Source organism: Artemia franciscana, chromosome 12, assembly GCF_032884065.1.
Source record: "Artemia franciscana chromosome 12, ASM3288406v1, whole genome shotgun sequence".
In the NCBI taxonomy this organism is placed as follows: domain Eukaryota; kingdom Metazoa; phylum Arthropoda; class Branchiopoda; order Anostraca; family Artemiidae; genus Artemia; species Artemia franciscana.
In genome coordinates, this window is record NC_088874.1 from 31782513 (window position 1) to 31809894 (window position 27382).

At 33.8% G+C, this 27382-nt stretch overlaps 1 protein-coding gene and 1 long non-coding RNA gene across 4 annotated transcripts in view; both read right to left on the reverse strand.

Moving 5' to 3' along the window:
- Window positions 1-23032, reverse strand: part of LOC136033989 (protein hobbit-like) — a gene marked incomplete at its 5' end in the record, with an annotated part of 45289 nt that extends 22257 nt beyond the window's left edge. Inside the window, 5 exon segments of the mRNA XM_065715024.1 lie at window positions 3431-3573; window positions 6274-6483; window positions 9924-10119; window positions 12272-12452; window positions 22379-23032. Of these exon segments, the coding sequence (XP_065571096.1) occupies window positions 3431-3573; window positions 6274-6483; window positions 9924-10119; window positions 12272-12452; window positions 22379-23032 (1384 nt within the window).
- Window positions 1-27382, reverse strand: part of LOC136033997 (uncharacterized) — a 501602-nt gene that overhangs the window by 238933 nt on the left and 235287 nt on the right. The gene's annotated exons all lie outside the window — the stretch shown is intronic.

The following is a 27382-nucleotide window of genomic DNA, read 5'->3' on the forward strand; positions in this document are numbered from 1 at the left end:
TTTTTTTTCTTTTTTTTTTACAAGTCCTCCTTCGTTATGAACCATTTTGATTCTATCCTTAGGTGCAGGTGGTGGTTACAAGTTAAAAATCAGCGACATTAAAATGAAAATTGTGTAAAATATTATATAAAAGTTGTGTTGAATTTTAAGACTCTTGTTTTTGCTAAAAAATTGTATGGAAGTTAAAGAAAATGAACAAAATTCAGCAAACGGTGGACGATACTGCTCTGTACTGGACCGTACTGCTCATAGTTTGAGTGTAGTTTGAGTTTGATGAGAGCCCACTCAAATTCAATCAATGTCTCAATCAATATCATTCATCAATATTCAATCAATATTCAATCATTAATACTCAATCAGTATTCAATATTCATTCAATCAATACTCAATCAATATTCAAAAATCAATATCCAATCAATATTCAATCAGTATCCAATATTCAAAAATCAATATTGAATCAATTCAATCAATATTTAATAATAAGTCTTATAGTTTGAGTGCTCACAGTCACGGTTCAAACTATTCTAAGTGCAAGTAAACATAATATATACATAGTAAATACATAGTAAGTATATAGTAAATGCTCAAATCTACACTATAGAGCTCAAATTACTAAGTAAAGTGAAAATTAGAGTGGATTTATCAAATTGGTTAGGTGGAAACATATACAACTATAAAAATCTTTAAGACTAGGAAAAAATCAGGAATTTAATTTTTAAAGAAAACAATCTCCGTTTACACTTATGCAGTTTTAGGTAATAATGGGTGCAAAAAAAGTGGATGAATGCTGAAAATTCCATGTGCAAACCATGTTTGCAAAGATTAAAGTTCATGTTTGAAGTTTTCCAGACGAAAGCGTTGTTAAATGTAACTAACTATTTTTGAATATTTATTTCTAAGGTTCAATATGGCAACACTGACGAAAATTTGATATTGCCCTAGAAGAGCCCAGGAAGCAAATATGGTTCCGTTGAAAATGTTGATTTTCATGTTCTTTGTACTTATAGATCATTTTTTAATCAAATGCACATGCACATCAAAATGTTTCTCACCATAATCTTGGCTATTCTTCTTTCTGGTGTTGAATAAGGTACAGATACGCTAACTCTCAAAAGTATTCTTCAAGGCAAATACAATTTTTTTGAAACGAACCCAAAAGCCGAATGGTGGCCCAGGAAAGTGTTTCAAACTTGCTAAGTTTGAAAGATCCCTCGCTTAACTTCGATTTGGGTTTTTGTGCTTGACTTAAAACTTACTTTGTGTAGACTAAAAGCTTTGACAAAACGATTCACAGTATTTGACTGGATTCCAAGTCAAAATTTAAAATGTCTATCAAGAGATTAGTCTCCTCTTCTAAAGTAAAATAGAAACAAACAATAATAATCAATAGAACTAAAAAAAACAATATATTCAGTTCTATTATTCTTAACTAGAAAATAATTCCAATATAAATGAAATAAGATAAACAAAATATTTCAAGCCTTAAAAGCAGAAAAAAGAATGGAGGTAGGAGCTCGAAAATAGCTTTTCAGACCTAATTCAGTCAATAGATCCATTCTTGAAAGTTTTGTTCCCTATTTAAAACTCACTGTTTTGTAAGCCTTAGAATACAGGACAAGATTCCAACATGTATTCCATTTGAAATTTTGCCGCGAAACTTTTTTAACACCAGTATATAAAAACACATATACAACTGACAACCTATCAAATCACCAAGCCACCTAAAGCCAACACTGCCACACATTCGAACCTACCTTGTTCTTAGTTCCACCCTTTCCTCCCTCTCATGAGGCCTATTTCCTTTAAATATTGTCTTATTGTAACTTTTTGATCCATTCAAGGATCCATCCTACTGTTCATGACCCCTCCCTGAATTTCCAAACGCACGATTCGTGCCACCCAAAATCCTTCATCCAATAAAAATTACTTGACAATCTTAATCAATTTTTTTCACTACAGTCCAAGACATTGGGATCGAATTACACTTTCCGTGAAGCTTACAGTTTGATATACTATCCTCCAAACGAGTGTGTGTGAGATAGCTGTTTAATCCCTCAATTTAATTAGCAGCTAAACAATTCAAGCTAGCAACGGACATTTTTAAAGAAAAACTTTAGATTCAAGAGAATAATAATGGATTCTAAGAATAACTAGAAATACGACGTCATGATAAAAATGATAACTTTACAATTCATTTTTAATAAAAAAGTACATTTTTTTTTCTTAAAAGAAAAAATAACGTATACATATATGCAACAGACGAGTCCAGAAAATACTCTAAATAAATACTCTTATCCCACTAGTTCTTACATTTATAAATTGGTGATTTAGCATTAAAACCCATTGGACTCCTTGCATAATTCATTAATCATTTCAAAATGTTGTTACCTAAAAATTACCTTGGATTATCATGCCATGGACAGAATAATTTTATAATTGCTGTTCGGTAAGATACTATCTTGTCAGGTGAGTCCAAAACTGCTGAACAGGGCCTGTTACACCAAATCTTGTCAATGATTATTTGAGTGAACCAACAGTGACAGAAGAACCTTTATCTGGTCTAGTGTGCTCCACAAATTCACCACTTGGTTGGAAAAGAATTTGTCATACAGCCTTGGGTGCTAACATATAACATATATTGGGTGCTAACAGCCTTGGTTGCCACTGCAGCAGAAGGGATAGTATTGCACCTGTGCCAATAAAAACCTATGTTGCTAGTTGTTCCTAGGGTTTGATGGTATAAAATCAATTTTTATTGTTTTTAATATTTGGTAAATGGCGACTTATACTTACTTACGACACGACTGCCTGTCCATGGATTATTCTTTATGGTTGATTGTGTATGGCTATGTTGTTTGACCTATGTGATTGAATGGATGAGTAGGATTAACGCCTCATTCAAGTACTAATCTATATTAATTATTAAAGTAGGAAAACAGTCTTCCTTTCTCCTTCTGTCTTTTTTTTTATGGTGTATGTTTATTTCTGTGTTTGTGCTGTTGCCTTGCTGATTTCTTTTTTCGTTATAGATACATATACTTATACATTATAAATAATTATATTACATATGCTATATTAAAAAAATTCGGCAGCCCCAAAAAAGGCTGTTAGAGAAATTTGTGGGGGCCGAAGTCCTGAGTTGCCGAACTTAGCAAATGGAAGAGGATAACCTCAGGCATTTGCAAAGGCCAAAGACCTGAGCATCACTCTAGAGAATAGAACGTAACGTCATGTAACATGCAGGTGAGGCCTGGGCCAGCACTGCCAACCATAGCGAGTGAATAGAGGCTACTTTTGATAAAATTCTTATTTAATATCTTGTTTTCTTTTAATTTGAAATTTTTCGCGGGAGCGGATATTGTTAAATTTCTCACTCCTCTTTTAACGTTACTTGATTATAATTATCTTGATTGTTAATCAAAACTCTTACTTGGATTGGTGTATTATCCGGGTCGTTTGAAGGTCCTACAGTTTCACTCACAACTCCACCAACAGACTGTCCTGATCCTACCATGTCTAGTATGTGCGATACCTCTTTTTCACCAATATGCTCAACACCAAGCCACATGATTGCTGAAAGTCGAATCAAAATTAATTCCTATTTGGATAAGATTGAATATGACTATAAAATTAATCACATTAACGCCGTTAAATATCTTTTCTTCCATAAAAAAATCTTCTTAGTTCTTCTTGGTGATAGTAGTGAGAAATAATAGGATAATAGGACCTGTGAGATAAAAACATTTTTACTCATTTTTTTATTTTTTTTTATTTCAAATCCAAGATATTTTTGTTTTGGAAAAGCACAGCACAGGCCAGATGAACAAACGCGTGAAGCCGTAATTCTGGCTTTCCTAAGGTGATTGAAGCGGGCTCAGCTGGTTACTTAGGCCCAATTCTGTGTTATCGTCTTTGATTGCAACTATTCATGTTAGATGCCTGGTTGCAATTTTACCAGCGCTTGTGTTGCACAGCAACGCCATTTCACGAAAATGTAAGGTGAGAGGAAGCTTTTTTTGTCTTTTTGAAGATACTATAAATTATTTTAAAATCTGAGGCGAGGGGGCATTTTTAAAATATACCAAGTAAGGTATCTTTCAAAATGTAGGAGGGAAATGCCCCTACACCCCCCTTCAGATTGGCACCCCTGGTGTTGCATAAAGATTTGTGCATGCTCTCGCATCAACGCACTAAGTTCATCCCTAGGTACGAACTTAAAACTGGAACTCACCCACTTTTATTCTCCAAAATTATCAACAATGACAGTTTTTTTTAAAAAGGAAGTTTATATATTGCAGCAAATAATAACAATAATCTTTATTTTGCGTTAAAAAAGACCGTGTTTAAATGTTACATTTATTAAACTTTCCCAACTATGTTAAGAATACATTATGTGGTCATTCATTATAGTAAGGAAAAGGAACTAATATCAATTATTGCTTGCGGCGGTGTTGAAATGTTCGATTCAGAATATAAATGAATAAATAGATGGCGTTTTAAAAAGTAACCAGGCAAAGCCTATTCCACAAATAAGACACATTTTCTTTGATTTTCTAATCTACAAGCAACTACCCAAAATACATCATCTGCCAAGCTGTTGAGAACTTAAAACTTAAAACTTAAAACGGACAAATATTATTCCATATATGAAAGGGCTGGCCCCTCCTCAACGCCTCACTCTTTACGTTAAAGTTTTTATAAATTCAAAAAGTACGGTTTTGACAAAGAGCTGCAATGCATTTTTAATTACTGACTTAACTAATCTAATAACTTTAAGTGACTGATTGACTTAACTGAATGTTTGACTAGTCCAAATTAATTAGATATACACTTTGAAGGTTGTGTTTATATATTTTACAATACTGACTTAATTTTATAATTGACTAAAACAAATCTTCGGAATGATGTACTGTATTTGTTTATTATTTTGTCCTTTGATTTTACACAAGTAAATACCAGTTAGTTTACTACCATTGCCTCACTGTGAATCTAAAAAGAGGATAAGAAGAAGAAAGGAAACCTAAAAATGAGGGAAATTTCACAAAGAAGAGAATTTAAAGGGGGAGGGATTTTCCATCTTTATTTAAAGAGAAAAAACCGAAAGAGAACAAGATAGAGCTTGTTTCTTAATTTAAAAAACAGAATTTTAAGAGGAAAAATTTTATGAGGAAAATCTATAAAATTAAAGAGGAAAATGACAAGAAAATAAAGTGTAGAACTCAAATCTTGGTATAAACTACAGAGCATCTGTAATGTGTAAAGTAAGGTGTAAGGTATAAAAAGTAAAATAAAGTGTGAAACTCAAATCTTGGTATACATAACAGAGTATCTGTAATGTGTAAAGTAAAGTGTAAAGTGTGGAAAGTAAAGTAAAGTGGTGAAACTCAAATCTTGGTATATGTTATAGAGTATCTAGGTTGTCTGAATAGGTTGTCAAAATGTTCTCCAGCACATCAAGTCAATGTTCTTACTTTCGGGGTAGCCACCAGTAAAAAGTAACGAATAAAAAAGGCAATCCACTTCAAAGCAACTTCACCAACAATAACACCAATAACATCCACAAAGCATTATTGTAACCAACGTCCCAGAGCTGTAGAATATAAAGTTAGAAGTAACATCAGTGGAGGAAAACAAACAGGAAAATAAATAGGAAAATCAGAAAAATCAGGAAGCAAAGTTGTTGAAATTCAGTAAAATTCAACAAGATTTAGTGGATTATCGCTCATCAATAACATTATTGCCTGTCTAAAAGTTTTGTTAAATATGTTCACTTTAGCCTAACCTTGGGTTTTTACATATGAAAATTCAAAATATTTGATTATTTTCTCTTTTTTTGGAGACCAGCGTCAACTTTAACCGTAAATCGAAGTTTGTGCATTTTTTTTCATTATTAACGATGGTCACAAAAAAAATAACAGTTAAAAATCCTAACAAAACAAAAATAAACATTACCGTATTACATCTACAATGAGTCCCAACACAAATTAGCAATTGGGACGGCCCAAGAAATGTATAATAGATAAATTTAAAAAATTGCCATTATATCGAAGATACCACAGGGCTTACATATCAAAGGTACTCACTTTCCAAGTCATCCTTGCTGCCTGCACTAACAGTGGCATAGTACTGCAAATTGGGGTCGAAGGTACCAAATGGCTTACATATCAAAGGTACTTACTTTCCAAGTCATCCTTGCTGCCTGCACTAACAGTGGTATAGTACTGCAAATTGTGGTCGAAGATACCACATGGCTTATATATCAAAGGTACTTACTTTCCAAGTCATCCTTGCTGCCTGCACTAACAGTGGCATAGTACTGCAAACCTTCTAGATTGCAAATCCACGACGTTTTACTCACCAGCGTTTGATCCTTCCAAACTGGTTCATGAACTCTGTTTAAAAGTTGTGCAATGGCGGCACTTAAGATTAAATAGCCTTTGGTTTCACAACCTTTGAGCAAAACTTGACTGTTGACGAATTCAACTGAAAAGACAAAATGAGGGTGAGGTAAGTGAAGTAACGTTTCAACTGAAAAGAAAAAATGAGGGTGAGGTAAGTGAAGTAACGTTTCAACTGAAAAGGCAAAAAGAGGGTGAGGTAAGTGAAATAACATTTCAACTGAAAAGACAGAAGGAGGGTGATGTAAGTGAAGTAACGTTTCAAGTGAAAAGACAAAATGAGGGTGAGGTAAGTGAAGTAACATTTCAACTGAAAAGACAAAAAGAGAGTGAGGTAAGTAAAGCAACGTTTCAACTGAGAACACAAAAAGAGGGTGAGGAAAGTGAAATAACGTTTCAACTAAAAAGACAAAATGAGGGTGAGGTAAGCGAAGCAACGTTTCAACTGAAAAGACAAAATGAGGGTGAGGTAAGTGAAGTAACGTTTCAACTGAAAAGACAGAATGAGGGTGATGTAAATGAAGTAACATTTCAACTGAAAAGACAAAATGAGGAAGAGGTAATTGAAGTAACGTTTCAACTGAAAAGACAAAATGAGGGTGAGGTAAGTGAAGTAACGTAAATCTAACCAAACTAAATATAAAAGTAACCATGTAACCACGTAAACGTTTTTCATTAGGATTAATCTAACTTCACTTCTCGAGTGTGTACTGGCTAATACGGAAGTACCCAAAAAGGCATATAAACAAAATTTTTATGCGGTCTTTCAAATTAAATACATTCTAGGGATGACTTAGCAGAGGTCCTTGTCGAGATATTAGCTTGTTTTTCGTCTTCATATTTTGCCACTGGCTGACAAATCCTCGTTCTCTCACCTATTTGATTTTATTTTTCATTTATTATATCCTTTCTTTTCTTGATTTAATATGTGAAGGCTTTTCAACAGAAAAGCAAAATGAGAGCAAAATAACGAAATAATATTTCCGTCAGCGAATTAACATTTTGGTAAGCGAAATAACATTTTGGTAAGCGAAATAATATAAATATAACCACGGTGAAATGATATGAGTAAGAGCAAAGAAAAGTAGTGCGAGTAGGAATAAAGTGAAGTAACGTAATGTTGTGGTAATGAGAGGAACAAAGTGAAGTAATGTGAGTTTACCCAAGTGAAGTAATATGAAAACTAGCAAAGTGAAGTAGCCTAGTACATGGGTGACCAAAGAATAGTGATATGACTGTGGGCAAAGTGAAACAGTATGAGTGGGAGCGAAGTAAAATAATATCAGTGTAAACAAAAAGAGCAATATGGATAGCAAAAATTAAAAATAAATGAGTGTTGGCAAAGTGAAATAATATGAGTGAAAGCAAAGTCAATTAATATGAAGTGAGCAAAAAGAAGTAATATTAGTCTAAGTAAGGTGCCAAACAAGAGTTTTACTGCTTGGTTTGAATTTTCTTTGGAGATATATTAAAAAAAATAAATGTAATAAATCTGCAAGAAGAATTTGCCCACGGATATAGCGAGCTAAATAACAAAACAATATGCCATCATAAAATAGACAAAATGTCATACGGATGTCCCCAAAACAAATAAGCACATCTCAAACATGTGTGTTTCGCAGTTTTTGTTTAAATGAGTTAAAAAGTGAAAAAGATCCCTCTCGTGAATAGTTGTTCACTAGTCATATTTCCACAGACACATTTAGTTAATAAGAGGGACTGAAGACAAGGCATGGTTGGCACAACAAATACTTCGCTACCCCTAGTTCAGAGACTTTTGATTTAATATTCACCTTAGCTCAAGACCAGCTTAAATATTTTCATGAATAAGTAGAAGTGTCAACGCCAGTAAATTTAAACATTTAATTAGCAATGCTGAAAGAGTGATTAGTACAGAGCTCAGGTTTGATAAATTAAAGTAAAAGGTATCTTAGGCAGTGAAAGGCATCTTAAATCCGTGAGAACCAAGAACGTTCAGGGCTGGAGAATGAAAATTTATAGGCTGGACGATAACAAAAAAATAAGAAGGACAGTTGTTAATAAGATTATTCAATTTATAAAATTAAGAATTTAGCTTTAAATTGTATTTCTAAGTTAAAATAGAACTACGCCAAAGAAACTTTTCTGTTTGGTTTTTACCAGAATTAAAAAAAAACCTTTGATATCTTTTTTTTCTTACATATTTTATTCATTTATATTGTTAAGCCTATTTTAAATCACGGCTTTGTTTTGTTTGTTGAAGTATTTTTTTTATTCATTTTTTTCAATTTCATTTATGTATTTTATATACTCATCGATTTTGAGGGAATAAATAAAAAAAATAAATAAAAAAAGCGGTTGCTAGTTAAGCAAAGAGCAAAGAACATAGCAAGGAACATTATATATATATATATATATATATATATATATATATATATATATATATATATATATATATATATATATATATATATATATATATATATATATATATATATATATATATATATATATATATATATATATATATATATATATATATATATATATATATATATATATATATATATCAGTGAATGTATAAATTATATATATTCCATTCTGTGCGAACCCGTTTTGGACTGTCTTGCGCAAATTTCCGCTGATACAGCGTAATATTTATCCATAAAAGGGTGATTTCTGACGAACAACTAGGGTTTTATGGATTCCCGGAACTCTGAGAACGAAATAAAATTTATTTTGTACTACACTTCCAGTAAAATGTCAGATGCACTATGTATTATATCACACATTCGGTAAATACAGTAAAAAAGACATTTTTCAAGACCAACTTCAAGATGTCAATTCGACAAAAAATAGTTGTGATAGGCATAACAGGTCCAAGGTTAAGATCACATTAGTAAAGCAAAGCAAAGATTACGACAACAATCAAAAGATTACAAAGAAAATCTAAAGCTAAAGATTACAACCCAAATACATTTTACGAGAGCAAATTTCTGATACATATGCTATATTAAATAGATGTGATGGGCATAACAGGGCAAAAATTATTCACCCCAGAAGGTTTTCTGCCTAATATGTTAATAGTAACATAAATATCGGGCACTGCCGAAAAACTAGTATGTGGAAATTTAATGGAAGGTACTACCCTACCCTTTAATCCCTCTCACCGTATCCCCACGGTTCACTTATACAATCAGCCCCCCCCCCAAAAAAAAGGGGGAGTCGTGTGGCTAAACGGAGCTGAATAATTGTCTCGGTATTTTTCTTATTATAAAAATTTCCTTTTTGTACATTTAATTTCCTAATTAATATTTAGATCACATATAAACAAAATATGAAAAAAGATATAATTGCCACTATTTTTTCCACTCGGCTCTATGTTTTAATATTTACCTCCAGTGCGGCAGACGTTTGCCAACCAATACTCTCCTCAGCAGTTCCAAGAAATGCAAATACAAGCACTCTTATTTTGCCTTTTACGCTTAAGAGGGTAATAAGGGTTTAAAACTAGTACTGTCGGAGACAAAGTTCTTTATATCATACTTAGCCAATTATTATGTAGGACATCATCAGTTTGACATGCAGCAATTCCCTGTAGCGCTGGTTCATTCGCATCAGCGACAGGATCTTCGCTAAAAACGACGGAACTGCTGTCAGCTTCAGCAATCAGTTTCTTCAGCATTCCAGCAGCATGTCCAGATTGGAGGCGAGTAATTGGAGATGGTGTAGTGATGCTTGCCTTAAATAATAAATGAAAAACCAATTTCAAAATAGATAGATCAGTTTGAATTGCCAAAATCATTGTATACCAGCGGAAATCATTGTATCCAATTTGTAATTTATGGTGTTTAAATCTGTAAAATTAGAAAATAGGCTATCGATTAAAAACCTGAAAACAAAAGAAAGCAACAAACGAGCAAACGAAAGAAAACCGAAAACAAAAGAAATCAACAAACAAGCAAACAATAGAAAAATAAAAACAAAAGAAAATGAGCAAACAAAAGAAAAACAAAAAAATGAAAACAAAAGAAAACAACAAGCAAAATGGGGACGAAAAGAAATACTAACAAAAAAGTTTAATTCAATAAAGCCGAAAAGGACCTGGGGCCAATTGGAAAGTTTGTATCCACGGGCGAAGCTGGGATAAAAAATGGTAGGAAGTCACTCCACCAGCTATTAAAGACGGAGCAGTGTGGTGCTCAATCGTCTGCCAGATCATAGTGCAAGAGGCAGCTGACCAGATTTTGTCCAGATATAAGTTCAAGCAAGACCTTGCGTAAACCCCAGCTTAACGAAATAATTATACAAAAACCCTATATATGAAGTAGTATGCCATAATAAGTCAGAAATAAAATGAAATAGAAAACAAAGTAAGATAAAATATACTATAATGAAATAAAATGTAAATAAATCGTAGTCAAATCTAAAAGTATTTTCTGAATTAAAGTTTTAAACAAAAATGAGAGACAAAATATAGTGAAGTATATATATATAAAAAAAAGATTCATTGGCCAGAATCTTAAATGAATCGAAATAGAATCTTATTCTGGCCTACTATCTATAATCAAAAACTGGTAATTAGGGCTAAATGAAGACATATCTTGATTCCTGAATTAAAAGGACGATCCTGTAAATAATGAAAATAGCTTTGAAAAAAAAAACAAGAGAAAAAAAAGAACAAACGAAAGTGTCGATATAAATGCAAGTTAGACTTCCAAGATCCACAGCGCATATTTTAGAATACTTGGATCACGACGTCACATCCTACCATGAGCTTTGGTCACAAGAGCGGCGACTATCATCGACGCCTTCTTCCCCCCATCAAAGAAAATCCCCCAATCCTTCCTAATGTAAGACTTAATGCTCGTAGAGCTCCAAATACCCAACTTGACTTGTGTCCCCAAATGTTGACCATGAGGTACAAAAACTCTTTTGTTCCCTATTTTGTTTCGCATTTTAATAATTGGTTTAAATTTTTGTTTTATACTTATCCCCAAACATCTGTTTTATCATTGTAACTGTTCTGACGTGCTTATGCTAGCTTTTATGCTATTTTAGCCAGTAAATCATATTCTAACCTGCAAGAGTTTATTGAACCTATATACAAAGACTACAACTCAAGTTGTCTATGGGCACGGTGGTAGCAGTCTACTCGTAATGCCCTAAGAGTAGCAGGCAAAGATAGAAATCTATCACTGCTAATTTCAGTTACCATCCAGACAGTGGTCGACCTGCTCAGTGCCTGACCATGAGGCAGGGTGTTCTGCGAATAAGTTGCCACAATTGGATGGATTAAAGCAAGTGATGGCTACCAAATCATGCCTTGGGGAGGGCAATTCCCCTGGACATATATAACGCCAACTATGGCACAAGAAAAGATGTCCTGAGGAGCAATCCGAAATGGGATAAAGAAGTTTAATTGTTAATACCGGTTCTGAGGATCAAGTTCTGTTTGCTGCAGATAGCTGGCAACTGCTAGGCGAATCTCCCTCTATTTTCAGGTGCATTTGTTAACGGTATAAGCTGGCCTGAAGATGGACAAAACAATGGTGAACTGCTTAAACCACATCCAAGGGGCAATCAATAATCTAGCGGCTATTAGAAAAATATTACTGTTATTTTCTTCTGGTGTGGAGTTAAAGCACCCTTGTGGCCTGAGCGACATAGTTTGGCGAATTAGCCCACGATATTAATAACGATAATGCTGTTAAATATTTTTTAAATTGACTAACGACAGCTACACTGCTTGTGGCACTAGTAAAATTTTTATACTTTTTATTTAAAACAGAATCACTTGCCCACTTTTAGTACGAGTATTTTGAGTCAAACATTAGCCATTTTAAATGGCTTCAAGTTCTCTAACCTACATCTATGATAGTCATATTACCTACCCCAATAGTCGTTGCAGGAATCGGACTTCCAAGGCCATGTGAAGGGTCCATATTTCTTCCACGAGGTTTCAAAGGACTAGGATTGCTTTCAGTGCGGAATACATTTAAAACATCCGGTGACAAATTTTCTTTCAACATTTTCGCCTTAATTAAGCTGTCGTATAACGCAAATACCATCTCTCTGAAAAATAGGTTCATTTAACTGAAAAAAGCCCAAAATGTGGCCCTTCCTACATTCATTATTCTGATAGATTTTCTCCTCCTGATCGAGAGACATTTTCAAAAAAAAAATAAAATGTATTTTGTTTGAGAATGTCTCTTTGATTTCTAGGGACTAAGGTTTAAAGCAAATTTTCAGGAAAACAATCTAAATTAAAAAAAAATGTTCAGGAATAATTTCATAAGCAGAGATACAGGTGAATTTGATTGAATTCAATTTATGATAATTCACTGAGGTCAAATAAAGTAAATTTCATTTCACCTAAGAGCTTTGACCTCAATCCACCTGATATTTTAGATAAATCTAATGAACCGGCACCGAAAAGGTCAAAGAGATTTGCTTTCGCTGTTGCATTGAAAAAAATAAGAGCTATAAACTATATGTAATTAGTTTATTGGTTATAAAGTTTGTTGTTTTTATTGATGTCTTTTAGTTTTACTGCTGATAATGGACACTGTATATGTGTCCAAAATATTCAGTCAAAATTTTATATTTGTTTCACTGTCGATTAAAAGGTTTCACCCTATTTTGAGCTGTTATATTTTCGTTATCAAATTTTTAGTTACAAATGATAAATTAGGACGCTGAACTGAATATTCAGTATCAGTTTCTGAGAAGGAACAGTTTGAGTTTGTGGTTTAGATCGGAAAAGACTCCAAAGTGGTCATTTATATTGATCTTTTTCTTCTTTTTGAAGTATTTTCGATTTTTGCATGCTTACAAAAAAAAGCTGAAAGGTATTTGCAGAAGTGGAATTTCCTAATTAATTTTTGTGAGTTTTTCATTCAAAAAACGCATTTTATCAAACACAAGAGAGATTTCACAAAAAAGAGTGCCTTTATAATTTTTCAGTGAAGAATTTTCAGAGTTCTATTTACTCTACCGGGTTCAATGTTCCTTAAATACCCAACAATCAAAGTGCAGTCTAGTATTTCTGTTGGTCAAGAACCCTAAGGGACTTATTCAAGAGAAAAGGCAGCCAATGATCACTGAATTGTGCCAAGGATGATCCCTGAAAGTGAAAGAGTAGGAAATAAATCGGAAACTTGGGGAAGGTTCTCAATTAAATGACGGGTTTCTGAGGACTTACTCTACTAGATGCATATATAATTAAACACCTAATCATAAATACATAGTTTTTAACTTTCCTAGTTCACAGATAGAGTGAATGTACCTAGTATATTCACCCACAACAAAGTGCCACAACTAATTGCAAGCGAAGGCCTATTTTGCGTTCATATCACTGGTGGATCATTTTTCTGGTTTTTTCTCTTATCGTCACTAGTTCTAGTAGAGGAGAATTGCTTCAAGAAAGTGGTTCCCACTTTATTATGATAGAGCGAATGCTTTTTTCTTTGTGGAATATAGTAATAATAAATAAAAGAATTCAATTCTGAAACGGGATAATTTTTTATTAAGACAGTAGGAATCGATTTTAGAAGTTTTCACATCAGGATCGATTTCCAAAGAGTTGTTTTTAAAGATTTTATATTGCTGAACTATAAATATTTGAGATGACAAAATTGAGATCATTTTAGATTTACAGTCGGCAGGAATGTGCGTATTCTGACAATACATGCAGTTTTCGACAGTAAGTATATTGACAATAACTTGTATTTATATATTATAGCCAAAAACAAAAATATCATATTGAACTCAGAGGCTGACTGAAAATAATTTTAGCACAAAAGTATTATGTTTTTCAAAATTATATATTTTTTTTTCAGAAAAAGTACTGAAAAGTTGTCACTGTTTTAGATTTTATGTCAAGATGTTATATTTGAAAAAAAAAAACACTAAAATAGTACAGGGTAATAGTGTTAAATAGTAAACTAACATCTGCGTTTGTATTTATATATTATAGCCAAAAACAAAAATATCATATTGAACTCAGAGGCTGGCTGAAAATAATTTTATCACAAAAGTATTATGTTTTTCAAAATTATATATTTTTTTTTCAGAAAAAGGACTGAAAAGTTGTCACTGTTTTAGATTTTATGTCAAGATGTTATATTTGAAAAAAAAAAAAACACTAAAATAGTACAGGGTAATAGTGTTAAATAGTAAACTAACATCTGCGTTCATGGCTCTAGCAGTCATCTTCTACTTCTTCTTTTCTAAACTGAAAGTAATAAATTAAAATATGTGTGAATAGCCTTCTACTATGTAAAAACGTAAAAGTTTCGCATAAAGTGTATTTGGTATTTTCCCGAAAGAGGGGCGGGGGGGGGGGTCAAGGCACTTTGTTGTGGGTGAATATACTAGGTACATTCACTCTATCTGTGAACTAGGAAAGTTAAAAACTATGTATTTATGATTAGGCGTTTAATTATATATGCATCTAGTAGAGTAAGTTCTTCGCTCGATTATGATAAAGAGGGAACCACTTTCTTGAAGCAATTTCTACTAGAACTAGTGACGATAAGAGAAAAAAACAAGAAAGTGATCCACCAATGATATGAACGCTAAAATAGGATTTTATCGAGTTTTCAAAAGGGGATTGGGCTTAACTCCGCTCCGCTCAAGGGTTTTCTACCATGTTGATTCCAAAGCTCAACCTATAATTTCGACCCGTCACCATTTTTAAGGTTAGCACAAAGATTAGATACACACACAAAAATACAGTTCTGTGAAAAATTGCTTTAATGATATTAAAATGAGATTATAAAAAGGACTTGTAGGACTTGTCGGCTATTAAAAAGGAGGGGCGGGGCGTTGGGCCATTTTGCGGGCGGGGGGTGGAGGTACACGAGGCCTAAAAGAGTGCATTTCAATGTCCAAATTGTCTAAATCTCCCTAGGCCTTCAAATAAATATAAGAAGGGGTGTGGGGTGAGAGGGGGGGAGAGTAGGAACTAATCTCTCACCTCCCTTCATTTAGACTAAGCCTAAATAAGGGTGCTGCATGGTGATACCTTCCTTCTTAATGCAGAGTAAAATCAGAGTAGAAAAAAAGTGTAGAATCAGAGGCAACGCGTTAGAGTTACTTCATAGATGTGCCTCACATCTTCCTTTCATCACTTCATGTGGTAGGCGTGGTTATGTAAACCTAGGAGAGGGCCATTCGATCAGACATAGAAGTCTCTAGTGCCCTTATAAGAGAAAAAAGTAGTTGATTAGTAAAATAACCCCTCCTCCATCCCTTTTTACCTCTTAAACCCTCATGGTATCTGACATTTATTTCATGTTTCTGACATTTATTTTAAAGCTTCATTTAACTAAAGTAATTTTCTTAATATTTCGTAAAATTATATGCTATACTGTGTAAGTGCGCATCGGCTATTATGAAAGGGGGTGGTGGATCATTTTGTAGGTGGGGGCGGCAGATGCTCCAAAGACTGTATTTCAACACCTAAATTCTAACTCTCATTAAGCCTTCAGATAAATATAGAATTAGTTCTATGGAAGAAGATGAAGGATGTAGAATTGATATTTAATCTCTCTGGATTTCTAGGAATATTTCTGGTTTATGCCTGGGGACGTGAAGAATTAAACTGGGGACATGTTGAATCTAACTGGGGACATGAAGAATTTAACTGTGGACATGTTGAACTGAACTGGTAGTAAAAAGAAACATCATACTCTAAAACGAGCCGAATTTATTCCGTATACGAGGAGGCCCTCCCTCCTCATTCCTCCTCCTTGTGGTAATAGAGTGGTAATAGCTCACTCGATCGGATATTGAGTGTTTTAGTGTTTTAATTTAAACCATAAGTCTTGGGCAAAAGGAAAATTGAGGCAAATATTGTTTCTACTTAAAAATATAGCTCAAACAAGAGCTAAGAGCTCATATGGCACTTGTGACGAGGCAAGAAGAGCTAAGAGCCAAGAGCTCATATGGTATGAGATCTAACACAATTCTAAGAATCAATAGATTGATTGAAAAGGAAAATCAGAGGCTTAATGCCGGTTAGGATTTAAAATAAGAGCTCTGAGTCACGATACCCTTCTAAATATCAAAATTCATTAAAATCCGATCACCCACTCGTAAGTTATAAATACTTCATTTTTTCTAATTTTCCTCTCCCTTTAGCCCCCCAGATGGTCAAATCTGGGAAAATGACTTTATCAAGTCAATTTGTGCAGCTCCCTGACACGCCTACCAATTTTCATCGTCCTAGCATGTCCAGAAGCACCAAACTCGCCAAATCACTGATGACCTCCCCCCAACTCCCCAAAAGAGAGCGAATCTAGCACGGTTACGTCAATCTCGTATCAAGGACATTTGCTTATCCTATCCACCAAGCTTCATCCCGATTCCTCCACTTCAAGTGTTTTCCAAGATTCCCCCACCAACTCCCCCCAATGTCAAAAGATCTGGTCGGGATTTGAAATAAGAGCTCTGAGACATGAATCCCTTCTAAATATCAAATTTCATTAAGATCCGCTCACCTATTCGGAAGATAAAAATACCCCAATTTTCACGTTTTCCAAGAATTCCGGTTTCCCCCTCCAACTCCCCCTAATGCCGCAGGATCTGGTCGGAATTTAAATTAGAGCTTTAAAGCACAAGATCCTTCTAAATATCAAATTTCATTAAGATCTGGTCACCCTTTCGTAAGTTAAAATACCTCAATTTTCAAATTACCCCCCCCCCCCCAACTCCACCAAAGAGAGCAAATTCAGTCTGGTTATGTCAGTCACGTATATTAGACAGGTTTTTATTCTTACCATCCAGTTTCATCCTGATCTCTCCGCTTTAAGTATTTTCTAAGATTTCCGCCCCCCCCAACTGCCCTCCCCAATGACGCTGGATCCGATTGAGATTTAAATAACAGATCTGAGTTAAGAGGTCCTTTTAAAGATGAAGTTTCATGAAGATCCGATCACCCCTTCGTAAGTTAAAAATACGTCATTTTTTCTAATTTTTTCAGAATTACCCCCCCCCCCCCCAATAGAGAGGATCCGTTCTAATTATGTAAATGACGTATCTAAGACTTCTGCTTATTTTTCCCACCAAGTTTCATCCTGATCCTTCCAATCTAGGCGTTTTCCATGATTCTAGGTTCCCCTACCCCAAAATCCCCCCAATGTCACCAGATCTGGTCAGGATTTAAAATAAGAGCTTTGAGACACGATATCCTTTTAAATATCAAATTTCATTGAGATCCGACCACCCGTTCGTAAGTTAAAAATACCTAGTTTTTTCTAATTTTTCAGAATTACCCCCCCCCCCCCAATACCCCAAAGAGAGCGGATCCGTTCCGGTTATGTCAATCGTGTATCTAGGACTTGTGCTTATTTTTCCACCAAGTTTCATCCCGATCCCTCCACTCTAAGTGTTTTCCAAGATTTTAGGTTTCCCCTCCCAACTCCCCCCCCAATGTCACCAGATCCGGTCGGGATTTAAAATAAGAGCTCTGAGACACGATATCCTTCTAAATATCAAATTTCATTGAGATCCGATCACCCGTTCGTAAGTTAAAATTACCTCATTTTTTCTAATTTTTCAGAAATAACGTCCTAGCTTACCTGGAAGTGTCTAAAGTAGCAAAACCGGGACCGACAGACCGACAGAATTTGCGATTGCTATATGTCACTTGGTTAATACCAAGTGCCATAAAAAGGGCCAAAAACTTTTTCCCACAACTTCAAATGGAAGAAGCTGTTTTATAAACTTGGAAGGGGGATCTTTCGATTGAAAATGGAATCCTCTTGTGTCCTCTTTAAAGCCCGAATGCTACTGGAAGACAATTAGCTTCTCTTTCAGTTCTTTTTCTTCTAACCGACCCTCCTCTAACCCCTTTGATATCGATCTAAAATTTTAGGTATGTATTTTATTCAAAAAATTTGACATGTCTTCGGAAATAAGTTTGCCTTCTGGGTTTATATCAACTATACATCCACAATGTTAAACTATTTTTTTTCCTGCTACGACTAATCAACCCCCCAGATACACAAAAAAAGAATTCTTAATAAAACTGTAAATATAAATAATTTAAGACATTCTAGACCAAATATTCTACCTATATTTTGAAACATTGGCAGAATATTTAAAATGTCCTTCTTTTCTTCATTATTAGCCTATTTGTCACAATTTCTCTGTAGCTACTCAATTTTGCCAGGAGAGGTTTTTACCGGAAGAGGGGAACTGATTCTGTGGGTGTCTTTCGAGGGGGATTTTCCACAGGAGTTTCTTAGGGGGTAGGGGTAAGCCTAGTGCCACTTTTTCTAGTGTTGACAACGTGTTTGTTTGAAGATGTGACAGATTTGAACTACAAAATAAGATTTGGTTTTTGAAATTTTAATGTGCGTTTATACAAAACTGTTTAGCAAAAAAGCAAGAAAAACGAATGAGGAGGGGGTACAATGGATAAGAATTCATTTTCAAGCCTGAGCATCAAGAATGCAACAAAATGCAGCAAAATGACGGCTCGCTTCTGTAGAACTTGTAAAATATGTATTCAATGGCATTTGTAAGAAAATATGTACTTAATAATATAAAAAATATTATTAATGAATATTACATTAAGAATCAACTTGTTATAGCAAAATACCAAGGGAACACTTTCTCTATCAGTAAATTTCTTTTTTACAAAGTTGCACCTTATCTCGCCCATTCTTGGAATTTCTCAGCATTCTTAAGACTGGGACTCGCCCCAAAGCCAACGTGACTTAAATCTTGACTACACAGAACATAAGGGAAATTCCTGTCTGGGATCATTCCAGAAGGCCTTAATACTACACATAAATAGACATTGCGTCAAAATAAAATGCTTTTTTGTTTTTTGACCCTTTTGAATTTTTTTTCTTTTGATCCACGCTTCCCTCTCCCTGGGAATAAATATGTACGGAGTCATGGGTAAAAACCATGTAAAACTTTTTTTTTTTTAAATATACAACCTATGTGACAATGTAATAATCCAACGAAATAACTCTACTTAAAAACCTAGCCTACTTAAGAACTTAAAAATCTACTGAAATAACTCTACTACTTAAAAGTGGACAGGGTTTGATTCATGCAACACATGTATAATAAGAACTAATACTATATGTATAATAATATTATTTGTATACTATATGTGTAATACTATATGCATACTATATGTATAATACTATATATTATATGTATAATATACGTAATACTATATGTATAATACTATATGTAGTATTATAGAGAGAGTTGAACCAGTCCGCACTAGCTTTTTCATCAAAAGCAACAGACAAGACCTGTAAAGTAAAGAAAATAAAGAAGCTTGGCAGCTTGGTTTTCAGAGCTGCTAGAAAGATGCAACCACATACCATAATGATAAAAACAACCTTGGTACAATTAAAAAGAATTTTTTGAAGAAACAAGTTATAAGTCAGAGCCTTGACAAAAGTACACATGTCCCATATATATTCATTACGCTAACTCACTTCTAATCAACTAACTCACTTCTTGGTGACCCTTTTGAGGAATTTGATTTCTAAATACCATTTAAAGCGCCAATTGAACCAATTCACCATCAAAATATCAACCAACCAAATAAATGCCGGCTCGCTTCTGTGGAATTTTTAAACTATGTATTTAATTACATTTGTAAAACAAAATATGTAGTTAATAATAAAAAAAATATTATTAATGAATATCAAACAGTTCGTGGTAACGAACCGTAGTAAGAAGCGACCCGGCTTAATAGTAACCCAAACTCTAAAAAATGGAATTTTGATATCAATAGCTACATCAAAAGAATCGCATTTTAATGCTGATTTTAAATATATAAGTTTCATCAAGTTTAGTCTTACCCATCAAAATTTACGAGCCTGAGAAAATTTGCATTATTTTAGAAAATAGGGGGAAACACCCCCTAAAAGTCATAGAATTTTAACGAAAATCACACCATCAGATTCAGGATATCAGAGAACCCTACTGTAGAAGTTTCAAGCTCCTATCTACATAAATGTGAAATTTTTTATTTTCTGCCAGAAGGCAGATCACGGATTCGTGTTTATTTGTTTTTTTTTTTGTTCCCAGGGGTGATCGTATCGACCCATTTGTCCTAGAATGTTGCGAGAGGGCTCATTCTAACGGAGATGAAAAGTTCTAGTGCCCTTTTTAAGTGACCAAAAAAGTTGGAGGGCACCTAGGCCCCCTCACACGCTAATTATTTTCCCAAAGTCAACGGATCAAAATTCTGAGATAGCCATTTTATTCAACGTAGTCGAAATACCTTATGTCTTTGGGGACGACTTACTCCCCCACAGTCCTCGTAGGAGGGGCTAAAAGTTACAAACTTTGACCAGTGCTTACATATAGTAATGGTTATTGGAAAGTGTACAGGCTTTTTCAGGAGGATTTTTTGGTTGGGGGAGGGGTTGAGAAGAGGAGGATATTCTGGGGGAACTTTCCATCGAGGAACTTGTCATAGTGGAAGAAAATTTCCATGTAGGGAGAGCAGGATTTACTAGCATTATTTAAAAAAAATGAAAAAAATAAATATGAAAAAGTTTTTTTCCAGCTGGAAGTAAGGAGCAGCATTAAAACTTAAAACGAACAGAAATTATTACCCATATGAGGGGCTCACCTCCTCCTAATACCTCGCTCTTTACGCTAAAGTATTTTTAGTAATTTCAACTATTTATTCTACGGCTTTTGTGATACAGGAGTCATTCTTAATGAATTGGGACGAAATTTAAGCTTTAGTGTAAAGAGCGAGGTACTGACGAGGGGGCGAACCCCCACATATGTGTAATAAAAACATGAGCATACAAAAGTTCTTTACGTAAGCTAATTTATAAGTTACGTATATCTTTTACTAATAAAAAGATTTGTAAAAAATGAAAAGTTTTAGTTGCCTTTTTAATTAACCAAAAAATCGGAGGGCAACTAGGCTCCCTCCCCCACTGTTTTTCCTCAAAATCATTCGATCAAAATTATGAGAAAGTCATTTAGCCAAAAAAAATATGCAAATTTCGTTTTAATTATTCCTCTGCGGAGAGCCAAAATCAAAACATGCACTGATTCAAAAAGGTTCAGAAATTAAATAAAAAAAAACAAGTTTTTTTAACTGAAAGTAAGGAGCGACATTAAAACTTAAAACGAACAGAAATTACTCCGTATATGAAATAGGTTTTCCCCTCCGCAATACCTCGCTCTTTACGTTGAAAGTTTGACTCTTTGCCACAATTCTGCTTTTTAAAACAAGTAAAAGCTTTAGCGTAAAGAGTGAGGGATTAGGAGTAATTTCTGTTCGTTTTAAGTTTTAATGTCGCTCCTTACTTTCAGTTAAAAAAACTTGTTTTTTTTATTTAATTACATTAAGAATCGAACTTGTTGATATTTCAAAAACGAGAGAATATTAATTTAGTATTTTCACTAGTAAATACCTTAATAATGTACTTCACTCTTCTTTTTCAATTTTTATTTTCCATTAATAGTGATCTCCATTAAGTATGGTGGTTTCAAGGTTAGGAATGAGCTACTGAAGATTATGAATATGGTTTTAAAAAAAGGCGAAGTGCCAAGCTGTATTCAGGGAAGAAATACCAAAAGAAATAGTCTGAGATAATTTATATATGATGTTATTATTGTACAGATAATTGTCCGTATTCCTGCATTCACTTTATTTGGATTAAGCAAAAACCGAAAGGTGTTTGTACTTACGTTAAATACTTTTTGAATATAATTGGAGCTCTGTATGAGTGCAATTAGGCTTTAATTATTTTCGTTGTTTATGCTTTTCATGTCCTGCTTAGAAGGTCGTAAGTCCACCTTGACATATTCCGTTCCCACTAAGCATCAATTTTTTTAGAAAATTGAACTTGGAATTTTTGGGTCACTGTTGCAAAAAAAAAAAAAAAGGCTAGACAGATTCTTTGCGAAACAGAAAGCACAGGAGCCGATGTGAGTAGACATACTCATGAATCCAAAATTACCTCGCTAGGATAATAGAGATTTGATCATACCTGTTACTCTTTGTCCAAGCACTTTTCATATCATGGACGACAAGCCTATGAGTTGGAAGGTTTCGTCCAACGCCACTTATGTAAGAGACAGCAGATGACACTGAAACTTCTCTACCGTAGGAGACCCGACTAACACTCAAAAAATATTGCTTCTCTATAGGCTTATTCACAACGATTTTCAGAGGAGGATCTTCCTCATCTTTCAACGCCGCTTGAAGATACACCTCACAGTCATTTAAATCACAGTTCATATAAGAAATGAACCATTCTGCCCTCGGTCGGCGTCTTAGCCCATCTTCACATGGTACTAGGAGTAAATTGTGCTCGGAGCTTAGTGTTAACGCTCCACACCTAAGTTCAACACCCCGTTGCATTGAGTAAGACATCCAGTAGCATATATCATAGCGATGAAGGGAAAGACTTAGTCTAATGCTTTTGTAGTGCCGAGATAGATTTGGTTTGCGCTTGCGTAAATTGTTGAAGATTCTTCCGCGACGAATTGGACGAGAAACACCAGTTAATATATATTTCAAGTTTTCAAACCATTTCAGAGTACTGCCATACAGCAAGGTGATTGGTCGTAGGTCGGGTTGTCTAGACTTCATCTTTGTTTCCATGGAAACAACCATAATGACGTTCTGGGATCGGAAAGCTCTGCGAAAAAACAAACATGAAAAAGATAGAAATAGAATATTGGGCTAACCACAAATCCGATTATTCAACACTTCAAATGTATCTAGACCTCGACATGACACGATATATTTTAGACATGAAAAATACTTTAGGAAACACGAAACCAAAAAATGATTTTCTGCGACTGAAAATGTAATTGGCTGTTTCAACAACCAATCAAACAGTTTGTGGTAACGAACTGTAGTAAGGATCGACCCGGCTCAATAGTAACCGAAACTCTAAAAACGGATTTTTGATGCCAATAGTTACATCAAAAGAATCGAATTTTAATGCTGATTTTAAATATATAAGTTTCATCAAGTTTAGTATTACCCATCAAAAGTTATGAGCCTGCGAAAATTTGCCATATTTTCGAAAATAGGAGGAAACACCCCTAAAAGTCATAGAGTCTTAACAAAAATCACACCATCAATTCAGCATATCTGAAAACTCTACTGTAGAAGTTTCAAGCTCCTAACTACAAAAATGTAGAATTTCGTATTTTTTGCCAGAAGACAGATCACGGATTCGTGTTTAGTTGTTTTTTTTAGGGATGATCGTATCGACCCAATGATCCTAAAATGTCGCGAGAGGGCTCATCCTAAAGGAATTAAAAGTTCTGGTGCCCTTTTTATGTGAGCGAAAAAATCGGAGGGCACCTAGACCCCCTCACACGCTCATTTTTTCCCGAAGTCACCGGATCAAAATTTTGAGATAGCCATTCTGCTCAGCATAGTCGAAAAACCTAATAACTATGTCTTTGGGGAATAATTAATCCCCCGAAGTCCCCGGGGGAGAGGCTGCGAGTTACAAACTTTGACCATTGTTTACATATAGCAATGGCTATTGGGAAGTGTACATACGTTTTTAGGGGATCTTTTCAAGTTGAGATGGGGATGTGTTGGGGGAGAGGGTTGCATTGGAGGATCTTTCCATGGAGGAATTCATCATGAGGGAAGAGAATTTCCATGAAGGGGGCCTAGGATTTTCCAGTATTATTAAAAAAACAATGAGAAAATAAATAATAATAAAAAGTTTTTCAACTGGATGTAAGGAGCAGCATTAAAACTTAAAACGAACAGAAAATATTATGCATATAAGGGGGTTCGTCTTCCCCATTATACCTTGCTCTCTACGCCAAAGTATTTTTAGTAATTTCAACTATTAATTCTACGGCCTTTGTGATTCAGGGGCCATTCTTAAAGAATTGGGATGAAATTCAAGCTTTAGTGTAAAGAGCGAGGTATTGACCAGGGGGCGAACCCCCCATATAAGTAATAAAAAATATACAAATATAGAAGTTCGTTACGTTAGTTAATTCGTAAGTTACGTATATTTATTACTAATAAAAACGTTCGTAAAAAAATACAAAGTTCTAGATGTATTTTTAAGTAGCCAAAAAACGGAGGGCAACTGGGCCTCCAACCCCACCCCTTTTTCGAAATCGTCCGAACAAAACTATGAGAAAGCCATTTAGCCAAAAAATTATTAATTTGCAAATTTCGTTTTAAATATTCATGTGCGGTGAGCCAAAATATATTGATTCAAAAACGTTCAGAAATTAAATTAAAAACAAGTTTTTTTTTAACTGCAAGCAAAGAACGACATTAAAACTTAAAAGGAACAGAAACTATTCCGTATATGAAAGGGGTTGTCCCGTCCTCAACTCCTCGCTCTTTACGTTGAAGTTTTTTTGTTGTTTCAGAAATTATAGTTCTGAGCAAGAGTCAAACTTTAGCGTAAAGAGCGAGGCGTTGAGGAGGGGAAAACCCCTTTCATATACGGAAGAATTTTCTGTTCGTTTTATGTTTTAATGTCGCTCCTTACTTGAAGTTACTCCTTACTCCTTAGTCCTTACTCCTTACTAAGAATTTTCAAATAGAAAAAAATATGCCATCTATTTTCCGGGCAATATGAATTATTAAGAAATGGGCATAACATTTTAAAAGAATCATTTTGTTAATAACACATAATTAATTATTCCTATTTGTTATTCAAGACATCTATTTAGATTTGATGAGTATAAAGTGCTTCTTCTGTGTTTTGTTGCAAGGATTTACTTTTTCTGAACATCAAGCGATATTTCTGATCAGCATGATAAGACAATTCAAATGGAGACCATTTCTAAGGCAAAACACAGCACAATATAATAATGGAAAGTATTTTTCGTTTTTCAGAAAACGCATCAAAGACACATGTAGCGTGTGGATAAAACAGTAAAGAGAAAAAATGCGTTAAGGAACTTCGGTATTGAACAAGACAAATAATTAGGCTAGCAATAACAATGACAATAGAATCAGCATATCTAAAGTCACTTTAATATTGAAGTCATTAATATTAATATTAATATATTAATTATTGTTAATTATTAATTAATATAATATATTAATATTAATAATATTAATATCTTTAATATTAAAGTCACTTTAATGATAGACTCTTCACGAATTCGGACAATTTTAGAAATTTATGGCGTGGGGGAGATTTGAATCAACCTAACACGGGAAGCGGCAATATTTCAAGATAGGTAGTAAAGATAGTAAAAAGAAAGGTAGTAAGGAAAGGTAGTAAAAGGTAGTAAAGAAATTAAGACATGGCAAGTAATGAAGGATGTGGAAGAATCAATGAAAACTTGGGTCCATAGGTGGTTAGTTTAATGTAAATGCAGGTGGAGAAATTAGACTTACATAAGCAGATGTTGGTTAAAAAGTGATAATTCCGAATGTTTCGATTCCTGCCCAGCAAATAGCACAAAATTTGTCGTCGATAAATAGTTTTAGGCGGTATTACCGACTACGATTCTTTATACGCAATAAAAGAGAAATATAATACAGTATATAATACAGTATAGTTCACGGTATACATCATATTACAGTTGCATGGTATATTTGACACAAAAAAAACCGCAAGGTCATGGCTACAAACGCAAGAGAACAGAATACACTTACAATTAAAAGATTCATTTTAAACTTTTAATCAAAACGATTAAAATATAGTTTTTACTTATAGTATAGGAGAAGACAGACCATTTCCAGCTTAAAGTAATTCTTGAATGAATATGTTTAACGTAATAATTATGTATAATGTAGTAACTAGGTAAGACATTAATAGAATCAAGTTCATGTGTGCAAAACTTATTTTAAAAAAATGAATTGTCAGACTTCTTTTTTAATCCTTTAATTCTTTTTAATTTTTTAATTTTTAATTTTTTTTTAATTCTTTTTTAATCTGTGCAAAGAACACAAACATTTTCGCTGCCACCATTGGCAACCGCCAAACGGTCACCAGTATATTTGGCGACCGTTTGATTTAGTTATAGGTACACTTTTAGGCAGGAAAAAGTCATAGAAGACCCCTTAGACTCACTGACTGTCAGTTTTATCTGTCCAGATTTATTGACAAGTATTTTTCACTCACATAACAATACAGTAATCACGTCACCGTTCTTTAAATCAAATTTTGGAGTCGTCCATCTCTGCTATATAACAACAAAAAACTTACCAATGAAAGAACGGGAGCTTGTCATTCTGAAATGAAACTTACCAATTCACTTACCAATGAAAGAACTTACCAATTGAAAGAATGTCAGGATGACAGAGTGTTGATCATTTTAGTCTCAAAGATATAACCGCTGAAAGGTACTAGATACTTATTCAATTTTTTTTATTAACATACATGGTACTATTTTATATTAGCCTAATTTTGTTATAACAAGGACGAACCTAAGGTTTAAGTTTTTGTTTTCAGGCGTTTTATTTCTTAAATACAAGTATTACGTGGAAAAAGTCAGGTCACAACCAGATAACGTTCATCGAAAACGGTACATTGACAGCTATTTTTTTTTTCCTATTATGATAAAGCAGTCATGTCATCGTTTTTAAATCCAATTTCTGGGTCCCCCATCTCTAATACAAAAAAAAACGATAATAAAAAAGAACCTCACTAATCTTTCAAGATGACAGGGGATTTAAGAGTGGTGATTATTTTGTTCCCTAAGATATAACCACTGAACAGGGTTGCCACCGCAGTCAATTCCTAAAGTGTTACAGCTGCCTAAATTTGCGTGCTAAACGACGATTTCAGTGCTACAGTTCAAAAGTTTTCGAAGTAGCATGGTCCATTTAAGTATATATATATATATATATATATATATATATATATATATATATATATATATATATATATATATATATATATATATATATATATATATATATATATATATATATATATATATATATATATATATATATATATATATATATATATATATATATATATATATATATATATATATATATATATATATATATATATATATATATATATATA